At 36.0% G+C, this 13,667-nt stretch overlaps 1 protein-coding gene across 1 annotated transcript in view; it reads right to left on the reverse strand.

The window, feature by feature from the left end:
• Window positions 1-13,667, reverse strand: part of COG2 (component of oligomeric golgi complex 2) — a 29,910-nt gene that overhangs the window by 15,728 nt on the left and 515 nt on the right. The window contains exons 2-5 of the mRNA XM_034428369.3: window positions 6,811-6,972; window positions 5,360-5,425; window positions 1,983-2,063; window positions 902-1,002 (exon numbers count right to left, since the gene is read on the reverse strand). Coding sequence (XP_034284260.2) covers window positions 902-1,002; window positions 1,983-2,063; window positions 5,360-5,425; window positions 6,811-6,972 — 410 coding nt within the window. The remainder of the gene's footprint in view (window positions 1-901; window positions 1,003-1,982; window positions 2,064-5,359; window positions 5,426-6,810; window positions 6,973-13,667) is intronic.

The following is a 13,667-nucleotide window of genomic DNA, read 5'->3' on the forward strand; positions in this document are numbered from 1 at the left end:
GAATTGACACACAGAAAGACATAACTTCAGAATAGAAAACAGTTCATAATTTATTTTCTCCATTTCTCTCTTTCCCTGTGTTTAAGAATACATATAAATATGTAGAAGGAGTTGCTGAAATCTGTTCTGAATTATGAGCACTAAATTTAGCATGACCAATAGATCCCATATGGAGGCTCTGCAACTGGGAAGAAATAGCTTTGAATTTTAATGGCTGAAATTACTAGAGGAGAGAACAGACCTAAATCACACGATTACAGTGGCCCAAGGCCCACACCTTTATTTCCCCTTACAGAAATAAATGAGTGACAGTCTTTCATTTACCTAGAGAAATAATTCCTTAAGCCACTTTTAGTAACAGGGAACATGTGAATTATATAGTGTACCTGTGGCTGATAGTATGCATCTTAATTAGTTTTAGAAGAACTTCTTTTTAAACACTAGTTTTCCCTCAGAGTAAAGAAGAAAGCCTTGTCTTAAAAGGCATACACAATATCATCACACATGGAAGACTTATATAAATTTCAGAAAGACTATAACGAACATATATACCAATATAAAAACACCCAAATTATATTAAATTAAATCATTAAATTGGTTGATATGCATACAGCAGTAATAGCAATTCAGGGAAAACATTCTGACTATGGCTGCATTTTTTGAAAACAGTTTTAAGAGATCTATAGTCTCAATATTCAATTAGTTTATTCAAGAACAGCCCTGAGAAAATAAATATATTATCCCATAATGGTCTTTTGGGAAGCAAAGATATGTTCTTCTAAATGTTTAATGAAACTTACTATTTTATCATATAATTATAATTAGACCAATTACACCTTAATGGGAAACATATACAAAGAAAAACAAACTGGTGAATGAAAATAAAATTTAATTGTCATACCTGCTTACTTCTAATGATGTTTCTTTTGAATTTTGGGAGTGTAGAATTTTCTCTATCTTCTCAACTGATTTAATAACTTGAATAAGTCTCAAGACACACATCTAATTTTTAAAAAAGCAAATAACTGTTTTTAAGGTTGATTCTGATCTGCCTTTAAACCTAAAATAGTCTGGCTCTGCTATATCAATTTTCTCTGACTATTGCCTACATAACATTTCTGAATGGAGCAAAAAGTATGTCGAAGTGAACTGAGAGAATGAAAAAGGATTAAATTTCAAAGCAGTGTATAAGAGTGGAGTGAATGAATCAAGAGGAAGGAGAAAACTGAGAAATTTGTAACTGGAGGGAATTGATGAAATTTTTAAAGAGAGAAGCAAGACCTTAAAGAATAAAAGAGAATGCACGAAGCAGTGTATGGCTATGTTGGAAGCGAAGGACAGACAGGTATAGAGAATGGAATTGGGGAGAAACAGATGTAGTTCTTATTTCGTATCTTTACTTTCCTAGGCTAATTACCGTATTTCTTATTCTATGTTTCCATTTTGCCTACCCTAAAAGGAAATAACATAATGTGATGCATATGTACGCATATACAAATGAAAATATAAGTTCCCTAAAGAACATGTTTGAATGCATACTATACATTACAAATGGGAAATATAAACTATATTAGAAATAACAATCTTTGGGTTTTCTAATAAGGTAAACCTGGAACTAGAATTAGCTAACTTTTCATTTTGCTGTCTTAAAGGTTAGCACAAATAACTAGCATGAGCAGAAAAGACTCTGAGCAGCCACCTACCAACCTACAATAAGATCAAAAATAGTTAGTTAGTTAGTAAGTAAATAAATAAATAAATCTACAAAAAACTTTGTGCTAGAGAAATAATCAAACACAAAACACATGTGCATCACAGGAGAGATTTCCATTTATAGCAATTTTCTATTCAAGTCCTGAAACAGCCAAGTTTTACTGGGCTTTCAAAAAACCAATATGGTTTAGTGATTAGATTTCAAAAGACAGATATATTTATTTTCACCTATTTATGTTGCTCTTTGATGTACAAATGCAATCAAGTACCTTTTTTTTCCTGATATCTTCTTGTTTAGACAAACGGTCATCAATTGCACGTATTTCTTCGCTAACACAAGACTTAAGGCTCTATGGAACATCAACAAAAGTGTAAGCTTCGTAATGTTTGTTTAATCAAACAACAAAACATGCAGCTATTAACACAATACATTTTGCAAATTGACAGCATCTTAAATAAAAGCCAAGAAATTTCAGCCAAAAAAGTGTCCAAGCAGTCCTTCAACTATACAATCTCATGGCATTTTGTAGAATAAGAATTGTTCCAGTGTCAACAAATTACATCAGTTATCTTTGTGCATGACTGGTTCATATTCATTCCAACAATTTCATTTCATTTCAATCATTTCAATTTTTGAGGTCATCCAATTATTCCTGCATGACCTCCTGGGTCTTAATAATAGCTCCTACTTTTAGTTTCAAACAAACTAAAGCTAAAAATTATTAAGCAAGGCTTACTTTCTTAGACTTATTTTTAATTGACTGTGTTAGCATTCTTATCCACATTGTTGAATTCTCAAAACACAAAAGTCTTAACTTATACATCTAAGAATAAAATAAACCAAAAGGAAATAGAGTATATCGCTTTCTAAAACCTAGTCTTTTTAATGGTCAGATCATAAATACTATATCTGCAATGGAACACTGAGCACAATTATTATTCACACTGGCTCCCTTAATAGACCTACCTACCCAGATTCACTTCAAAGAAAATTAAAAATGAAACATCATTTGATAGCATTTTGAATCCCATTGTGATTGTTTTGTGTAGAGTTGGGTGGCCTTACATATGTAATAAACACTTAATTTACACCATGGTTTTTTCTTAACAAACTGGAAGAAAGTGGGCTAGATGGAAATATTGCCAGATTCACAGCTGGCTGAACAACAGTAACCAACACATGATCCTTAGTGTCCACATGGAAGGAGATATGAAGCAAAGTAGCTCAGGTTCTGTCTGGGACTCAATACTGTTTGATATCTTCATAAATGACTTAGATGAGGGAATAGAAGGCATGCTCATAAAATACCCAGGTGACATAAAGCTTGTGGGTATTGCTAATACCACCAAGAATCAGCCTGATTTTCGGTGATATTAGCAATTCCCCCAAGCTTTGTGTCTTCTGAATATTTTATGAGCATGCTGATTATGATGTCTGATTTTATGAGCATGCTGATTTATGATGTATTATATCAAGAATCTTGATAAATGTGAACATTGGACCCTATTCAACAAAATGTTGTTCAGTGTCAGGATATGTAAAATTCTGCACATAGCCAGGAAAAACAAAATGCATACGTACAAGATAGGAGGTGCCTGGCTTAGCTACAGTTCTTGTAATAAAGTCTGGGAGTTTGGTAGATCACAAATTAAGTCTTTTTAGAAAAGATAGAGAAAATTCAGTTGGTTTTTTTTTTAGCCTTTCTCCTGGAGTAAACAGGTGTTCAACAAAAATACAATGTGTGGGACTATAGTTAAAATTGCTTAATTAAAAAAATACAAAGTAAGTCTCAGGTATTAGAAATCATTTGCCGAGCTCTCAATCCAGTTATTTTAACTTGGGGGAAAAATCTCATCATATATAGTATGCCTACCATAACATCCCAAAGAACTGATTATTTGCTCTTCTTATTCAATGTAAGGCAAAGTTTGATTTAGGCACTTTTAAATTTCAGCTCAGCAGAAAAAGATAATTTGAACAGACCTACGTGCTAATGAAATATAATACCATGCAGACATCCACAAAAGTAATATGAGTAGATGTGTGTTTAATATGTCTTGAATTAAGTATTGATTTACAAATCCAATTGTCTATTCTTTGAGAAAAAAAAGTATTTAATCAGATACATAACTTTGGAAAATTTAGCTTTTAATGAATAATAGCTGGTTGGTCTCCTGGCCCTGGCAAGATACCATTATATCATAAATTCTAGTCCTGGATTACAGATAAATGCTGGTTGAGTGACTTTGGGCCAGTCAGTCACCTCACAGGAAAGGTGGTGGGGAAAACAGAAAAAGGAAGGAGTATTAGCTATGTTGATTATTATGGTCTGAATCACAACAACTATTATGATTTTAATTGTAAGCCACCCAGAGTCACTTTGCAAAGTAAGACAGGTGGCATGTAAAACAGGTGGCATGTAAATAGGCTCAAGCTCAACCCTTCCAAGACTGAGTGGCTATGGCTTCCGGCGTCCCGGTATAGTCAGCTGGTGCCATCGCTGACTATTGGGGGTGAATCTCTGCCCCCCACAGACAGGGCTCGCAATCTGGGCGTCCTCCTGGACTCACGGCTGTCTTTAGAAGAGCACATGATGGCCGTAGCCAGGGGGGCTTTTTATCAGGTTCGCCTGATCCGCCAGTTGCATCCCTTTCTGGACCGGGATGCCTTGCACACAGTCACTCATGCCCTCGTCACCTCCCGTCTGGACTACTGTAATGCTCTCTACATGGGGCTCCCCTTGAAGAGCACTCGGAGGCTCCAACTGGTCCAGAATGCGGCCGCGCGGGTGGTTATGGGCGCACCTCGTTACACCCATGTAACACCTCTCCTGCGCGAGCTGCACTGGCTCCCAGTGGTCTTCTGAGTGCAATTCAAGGTGTTGGTTACCACCTTTAAAGTGCTCCATGGCATAGGACCAGGATATCTACGGGACCACCGTCTGCCATCAACAGCCTCCCACCGACCAGTTCGCTCCCACAGAGAGGGACTCCTCAGGGTGCCGTCGGCCAAGTTATGCCGGCTGGCGACACCCAGGAGGAGAGCCTTCTCTGTCGGAGCCCCTGCCCTTTGGAATAAATTGCCCCCGGATATTCGTAACATCTCTGATCTCCGGGTCTTTCACTGTGCCCTCAAGAGCCTACTGTTCCGACAGGCGGGGCTGTCTAATTGAATGATTTTAAATTGGGTTCTAACTTTGGGTTTTAAAATTCGGCCAAAACTATTTAATGATTTTAATTAATTTTAACTATGATATTTAATTTTGGCTGTACACCGCCCCGAGTCCTTTGGGCGGTATCTATATAAAATAATAATAATAATAATAATAATAATAATAATAATAATAATAATAATAATAATAATAATATAAACACACAAATAAATAGTTGATCACCTGACATTATTTATAAAAATAATAAAGGTGGGATATAAATAGATAAATGCATAATAACTATAATTAAACGCTGTTCTATTATTTTCAAGGTTTTTCTCACCATCCAGAGATGTTCTTAAAATATTTAACCTTTTGCTCCAAATAGATATTCCCCCCCCCAAAAAAATTGTCCATAAAGCTTTATTTACAAGATTACAAAATATCCACGAGGCAGCTATGGCCTATACATGAGAAAATATGTCAGAACATACCATAACTTCTTCTCGCAACTGTCCCAAAGGCACTGAAAGCTGATTAAGGGCTTTGTCCATGCCAACCTAAAGAAATTCCCAAAACATATTACTATCAATGAACAGTTAAAAAAAAAAAATCAAAGGTATTTTTTTAGGTATGTATTTCTTCTTTTTTGTCTCACTTCTTTACTGATATTTTCTACCGTTGTTGGTGTTTTACTGTTTTCTAAATTTAATTTTTTAATGTTAAAACTAAGCATAAACATTGGGCATGTAATACTGATTCTGTACTCAATTTCTACTGAGAACAAATGTTTAAAAATGTATCTAAAGTCCACTTTTCTTGTTTATACAATATTTCTAGGGATTGTCCATTTTAGTCCTAATACCAGCATTAGCTTTATTACATAACCAGTTTTCATAGAAGGATGATGGGGGGGGGGGAGTCAAGAGATAAAACACATGTGTTGCCAGTCATGTAAACTACTTACATACAATATAAAAGGGTAGAGTTTGTATTTTGATATCACACCAGAGGTGGGTTTCAGCAGGTTCTGACCAGTTTTGGAGAACCGGTAGCGGAAATTTTGAGTAGTTCAGAGAACCGGTAGTAAAAACTCTGACTGGCCCCACCCCCATCTATTCTCTGCCTCCCAAGTCCCAGCTGATCGGGAGGGAATGGAGATTTTACAGTATCCTTCCCCACCACACCCATCAAGCCACGCCCACAGAACCGGTAGTAAAAAAATTTGAAACCCACCACTGTATCACACCACATTTATTTATTTTTTTGGTCATTTTGATGTCATTGTGGCTGAGAATGCTTCCATCCTTGGGGAGTTTGTATTTCTTAATCACTTATTTTTTAATACTTTTGCGACATTTTGGCTTTATTATACATATCTGATTTTCTACTGGTAGATGTTTCCTATGGTATCATGGCATTTGCATATTTAATTGATGTATGGTACAAATTTTTCAGTGCTTAACTTTTGAAATGAAATACTTACTGACAGAAAAAAAAAACAGACAAAATACCCTGTAGTAAGATGGGCAGCCAATACATTTTATAAATAAATAAATATGCATCTTGGTAGCAAATCAGCAAATTATTCTTTATTTAGGTCACAATTAAATTGCCTGCTCTGGAGAGCCTACGTGCTAAAATGTGCATCTACTATGTACAGCATGCTCTCTTCTCAACAGGGTACATTATCAGACTGCAGGCAGCCTGTTAAATAGCTTGGAACTAGACCAGAAACTCTTAAAGTCATATTGAAACTAATAGCATAACCAGTCACATAACTAACTTAACTACTGTTGATTTAAATTGGACTCCATCATAAATATTTTTTTTTTTGCAGTGGCATTTCTTTCTATGGCATATTTAATCTTAGCTGCTTGGGGAATATATAATATAAATGCTATAACTGTGCACTAAACACACATAAGGCAGTCTATCAATTTACCAGGTTGGTAGAGAGATTAACAAAGTCTGCATAATCCTTGTTTATTAATTCAATCATGGCAGTTTTAAGAAGCTTGTAGTATAATTCAAGATCATCACGAAGTTCTTCCAGCTGAACACGTTTTCTGCACTCGGAGACAAAGTGATCAACATCAAAGTCTGGCTGCGAAAGAGAAAAGTATAAAAAAGCATAATTATTGAGAAATGATCTATCATACAAACTCTAATTCTTTATTTTTTTTAAAAAGCAATATTTATTTATTTATGAAATACATAGGTCACCCCAATCTGCTTTGACACTGGGTAGTTTGCATTATAGAGCTATCTATATCTACATCTATTATATCTATATATCCTGAAATGAGAGAGAATGGGAAAACAATTGATTATTTAGAAACAAAAGCATAACACAAAGGGTCCGTTACCGACTCTTGACTCAAATCGTGGGGAAAGAAGCAGGTTTTAAGGTGAGAGCTATACAAACTTTGAGGGAATCATCCTGCAGAGGGCAGGCATTATGAAAGAGATGATCTGCTTTCTGCATCCCACCAAGTGATAGTTTAATTGATATTTAACTGATATGCTTATGAAACTTCCTGAAGAGATAATGAACTGATAATCTTGATGCCCTTTTCAAAGTTGTCCTGCTGAAGAACAGGGTGGAGCCATAAATAAACTTTTGTTTTGAGTTTATTCTAGGTTGTTTGGGGTTCATTTTAATAAGAGAAAAAATTACATATGACAATTTGGGAAGAGTGTAGGGAGGCATTTGATCCTCATTCTAAGGAAGCAATGGAGGGGCTCTGTATTCAGAGATCAGTGTACGCTCTTAACCTTTCTGCGGGTATAGCAAGGACTTCAACACTAAGTATATCCATGCTGTGTAACCATTGTTGTTGGTCTTGGCTGGGGATATAAAATTTGGCTTGATTGGAAAAAATAAAATCTAAAATCATCAAGTGGAGCTAAATGATAGGGAGATTTTAGGTGTTACCCTGTTTCCCCCAAAATAAGACATCCCCTGATAATAAGCCCAATCGGGGTTGTGAGCGCATGGCAATAAGGCTGAGCGCTTATTTCAGGGTTGGAAAAAAATATAAGACAGGGACTTATTTTCGGGGAAACATGGTAGTATTGTCTTTCTTGCTTTCCAAACTAGAGAATTCAATACCACAATATATAATGATGACCACCAATCTGGGCAGTCTTCAAAGAAAACTATCGAGGTTGATTCTGAATATCAAGAATATCGCCCATTTGGCCTTCACACAGGCATCTATTTAGTCACTGTTAGAATACATTCCAGTTCCTTTCCAGGTGCAATTCAAGTTGGTGGTCATCATCTTTAAAGACCTATTATTGTCAAGCGCAGGAAATCAAGGAATCCAGGCAGTTCAAATGAAAATAAAGGTTTATTGCAAGCTTAAGCTCACTCCCAGAATCTGAACTACTAATGGTCAAAACAAATTGCTGGTAGGTAAGAATCAGTGGAAATTAAGGTGGACTTAGATCCTTTGTGGGAGCGAAGGGACCCGAGGCTGATGCTGCTGTGTTTGACCCCTCTCTCGGCTCATCCTGGTCCTACACCTATATGGCACAAGGCCAGTTTATCTGCAGGACTGCCTTCCTCTAGGGACTTCTATCCATTCCTACCAGGTCACCTAGGATGGGCCCACTCCTTGTCTCTTCTAAATATTTCCAATTGACGGGAGCTAGGAAGTACACCTTTTCTGCTCTGTGGAACGTTCTGGCCCCTGAATTTTGGCAGGTCTTTATCCTCCTAGCCTTCCATAAAGCTTTGAACAACTGGCTTTCCCCCCAAGCATTGGAATAAGATTTGATGACTGCACACACCAGAAGTTTGACTATTCGGAAGTATTTATTGTTTTTCATATGTCAACTCTTATAGATCTAATATGCTTTTGTATGTTGCTTTAAATTTTGATTGTGAGCCTCCCAGACTTGGCTATAAAATGGGTATATAAATGTTTTAAATAAATTTAAATAAGTATTGAATTTAGGTCTAATACAACATCTACTTATGTCTTTACTATTCTTTTCAAGCCAAATGCATTTGTAACAAATTCTGCATCATTCTACCTGGGATGCATATATTCCAAGATCTCAGGATCAGATACAAGTACAGTTAATTAAGAAAGGAAAGGGCTCCCTGCAGATTTTATTTTGCTAGTCGTTACTGACTATCAGGGGAAGCGGTCATCTCTATTTCAAGGCCATGAGCCAGAGCTGTCCAAAGACATTTCCACAGTCAGGTCAGCATGACAGGGCAGAGTGCTGTTTTCTCCCCACCAAAGTGGCAAGTATTTATCTACTTGCATTTGCATGCTTTCAAATTGATAGGTGGATAGGAGCTAGGCAAAGACAGTCGCTCACTCTGTCGCACGATGCTCAGGTCTCAAACCTAGGCTGTCGGCTTTTCACCTGACAAACTCAGCATCTTAATCACTGAGCTCTCACACCGCACTATACAACAAGCAAGCATTCCAATGATTAAGAGAAGGATACAGAGTTGTATGTAATAACTAGTGAACCAAATATTTGAATAGCTAGGCACTGATATAATTTCAAGTTCAATTTGTCTTCCATTTTCTCCATATGTACACACGATATTTATTTATTGAATTTATTGGCCGCCCATCTTAACACAGGATAACTCTGGGCGACTATTTGAATAATCTTATTCAAACTATCATGGCGTCCCTCAAAGATTCATCAACATTATGGAATTCAATCCAGTGACAGAGTTAAAATGTTTTCATGATAATCCACCAAGTCTATAATGTAACCATGTCTTTTCTTCCTTTTGCTTAAAGAAATGAAAATATTAAATAGTCAATTTAATATGGTTTAGAGCAAGGATTCTCTTGGAAGAATCATAAGTAGTATATATTTTTTTTGAAGGGGACAAATCTGTAACATAGAATTGTAAAATCCCTATAGAACTAAAATCTACAAAGAACTACTAAATAAATTATAATCAAGTGGTAAAATACTGTTCTATGTTAACAGACTACACCAACAAAGAATTCAATAATGTGAATAAAGAATTAAATAGACACCAATATAACTACATAATTGCAGAATTTGTTGGGTGTGTTTAACTTTTACACTGTATTCCTAGTGAATTTGACAAGCGACTACACAATATCTAGCATCATTTTACATTACAATAGTATTACAATCAGAAACTAAGTTGAAATGTGAACTTGATAAGTAAAACTAGACAACATTCATCATATAGGAGATATAAGAGATCTTTGCAAAATCCTCTATACAGATCCTCTATAAAATGAGTATAAAGAAGGGCATCTAAAGGAATTGGAAATAATCTAAAATCTGCCATGGTATCTTTCCTACATTTTTCTTTACTACCATATTAAGAACTTAAGTTACATAAATAGAACCAAATGATTAATTCATATAATCATCTTCTCCATTATTCTTAAATCATTACTAAGCTTTGTCATTAGAACAACTTCCCACAAAATAGCTTAACAATTTTTTCTCTTGAGACTCCCCCCGGGCTCCCCGAAATTGAATATACAATGTGCTGGGCTGTGATAAATCACATGGCAATCAACATTTTACTTGGGCAAGAGAAATTTTGTAATCAAGAACATCTTGTATCATATTATTGACTTAAACTCAGTATATTTAAAGTCAATTTGTGATACACTGATATATTCATGGAACTCTGTGTTTTTAGATAACACTTCTTGCCACCTGAGGTTATTTTACTTAGGCCAAAGGTTTGTGAGCTTTTTTGTGAGTTTTGTGAGCTTATGACATCCATCTGCTAAAGATGGATGCTAAAGGCACTCTTAGTTTTTTTGCTCAACAATTTGAACACTGAAATGGAGTTGCAATTGTATCCTTTTGCATGCAAAAAAACCCAGCTCTATCTTTTTTCACTTCAGTAATGGTTATGTGGAAAAGAAGAAATTTCTTGCCCTTATTCTTAAATAACTGGGAGTCAAAAAATCTTGGGAGCCAAGAGATAGCTGTTGGATGTTTTATCCCAATGTATATAATTTTTTCTATAGGACCATACATTCTATATAAAAATAACCTGATGCAAGAATCTAGTTTAAGGAATATTCTTATGTTGAGTCAGACCAAAACTCTACTCACTCTTAAAGCTATTGTGATCTAATAGTTAGAATTATTAATTAAATGAACTGGATAACTTTGGACCGATTACTATCTCTTAACATGATTTACCTCACAGGGGAAAAAAAAGGGATATGTGGTAGGAGAGACAAGAATTTATACATATGCCATCTTAACCTTCTGGAATGCAGGCAGAATATATATATTTTAATCTACTATTCTATATCACAGTAGTTAATTTTTAAACATTTAAAGAATTTATATTCCTGCCCAACTCAATACAATTTTGTGAAGCTTACAAGAAATAACCAAGATATAAATAACGATCGCCAATAATATGATTGATTAATCAGATATCTGTAGGAATTTTACACACAAAAACTTTTATGAAGTTTTATGATGGCCTGGCAATAGTGGAGAGCTTTTACAATACAATGGCTGTATTGAGCTGACACAAGGATAGATTCTGTTGATGATCATGGTTACAGGTAGTCCTCAATTTACAGCCACAATTGAGCCCAAAATCTCTGTTGCTGAGACATTTGTTAAGTGAATTTTGCCCCATTTTATGACCTATCACGGTTAAGTGAATCACTGCCATTGTTTAGTTAATGACGCAATTGTTAAGTGAATCTGGCTTCCTCACTGACTTTGCTTGTCAGGATACAAAAGGGGACCCTGGGACATTGCAATATGAGTCAGTTGCCAAGCATTTGAATTTTAATCATGTGACCATGGGGATGCTGCAATGGTCATAAGTGTGAAAAACGGTTGTAAGTCATTTTTTTGAGTGCCACTGTAACTTTGAACAGTCACTAAATGAGGTTTTGTAAGTTGAGGACTATCCGTATTTTTATTTCAAACTGACCACTAGTTTTCTGCTTGTATATTTAATTAGTTTTTACAGGTGCTCCTCACTTACTGACTGCAATTGGGACTCGTAATTATCACTAAGCAACATATTCATAAAGTGAAAAATCCTATGACCATGTCTGGCTTACGACGGCAGTTTTAGCTGGAGTCATTATGCATGACATTCCGTGACCACGACCTGCAACTTCCTGCCAATTTCCCACTGACTTTGCTTGTGGGAAGCCAGCAGAAAATTTTGCAAGTGGTGATCATGTGACCACAGGAGTTGCATCCATTGTGGACGTGCTCCAGTTGCCAAATGCTTAAACTGTAATCATGCAACTATAGGGACACTGTGACAGCCGCAACTTTTGAGAAGCAGTTGTATGTCTACTTATTCAGTGCTGCTGAATCTTTATTAAATGCTTAGTAAGCAAGGACCATCTGTCACTGGGTTGTTTTTAATCAGTTGTGAACTACCCAGCTCTCCTCGACTTACATTTCATTTAGTGACTGTTCAAAGTTGCAATGGCACTAAAAAAAGTGACTTATGACCATTTTTCATACTTACGGCCTTTATAGCATCCCCATGATTGTGTGATCAAAATTCAGATGCTTCATACTTATGACCATTGCTCTGTCCCAAGGTCATGGGGTCCAGCTTTTGCGACCTTTTGACCAGCAAAATCAATGGAGAAGACCGCTTCACTTAACAACCGTCTTGCCAACTTATCAATGGCAGTGATTCACTTAACAACGGTGGCAAGAAAACTCGTAAAATGGGACGAAACTCATTTAATGTCTCGCTTAGCAACAGAAATGTTGGGCTCAATTCTCTTTTTATCTAACCATTCATAGAATTTTGCCCAGATTTTATGGTTAGATAAAAGGAGGATAGCCGAGACAAATGTGTAGTGTTAGACTAGAATTATATACATTATTATAGATAAATATGTATGTGAATTGTATAGATAGGTATATGTAGGTATAGATATGTATAATTGTTTAGGAATAAGGTATAAATGATTAATATTATACTATGTTTAAATAATGTATAAGGTGTAAGGAATATATTATATCATCATTGGTATATTATGTATTAACTTAAAGTGTTGGAAGATCCACCACTTTAAGAGCCTTGGTGGCGCAGCAGACTAAAGTGCTGTTAAGTAGCACCAGCTGCCTGCAATTACTGCAAGTTCAAATCTCACCAGGCTCAAGGTTGACTCAGCCTTCCATCCTTTCGAGGTAGGTAAAATGAGGACCCAGATTGTGGGGGCAATAAGCTGACTTTGTATAAAAAAGAACACCGCTTATGGGGGCCCCCGAAAGCCCTACTAAGTAGGTATATACAAAAGTATGAAGGCTATTGCTTAACGCATTGTAAGCCGCCTTGAGTCTCCGGAGAAGGGCGGCATATAAATCGAACCAACCAACCAATCAATCAATAAGATCCTTGAGACCAGTGATGTCCAATGTTTTTAATTTTTACTATTTTACTAATTACTAATAAAAAACTTTTTTAAAAATGTTGGGCTCAATTGTGTTGAGGGCTACTTGTAATCAGACATATAAACCAGATAAACAATATCATGCCACCCTTGCCTGTTGTCAAGCATACACACAAACACACACACATCAAATCATACACAAGACTACAACACATTAACAAGCCAATTTACACGGTTTCATAAAAAATAGAGTCTCTTTGGAGTCTCCCGAGCACTTCGTGGATTCTTTTTTTGACAATATAAAAGTGGTTTTACTCCTCCTGCCTCCTGGATTGTTTTTGATTCCTCAACCCAGTCCGGGTATTCCTTGAGCATTTCTCCCACAAAAATATTAAACCAATTTGGACTCTTGCTTAAACTTTTG

This window comes from Pantherophis guttatus, chromosome 1 (genome assembly GCF_059756535.1).
Source record: "Pantherophis guttatus breed Tessera chromosome 1, ASM5975653v1, whole genome shotgun sequence".
Taxonomy (NCBI): domain Eukaryota; kingdom Metazoa; phylum Chordata; class Lepidosauria; order Squamata; family Colubridae; genus Pantherophis; species Pantherophis guttatus.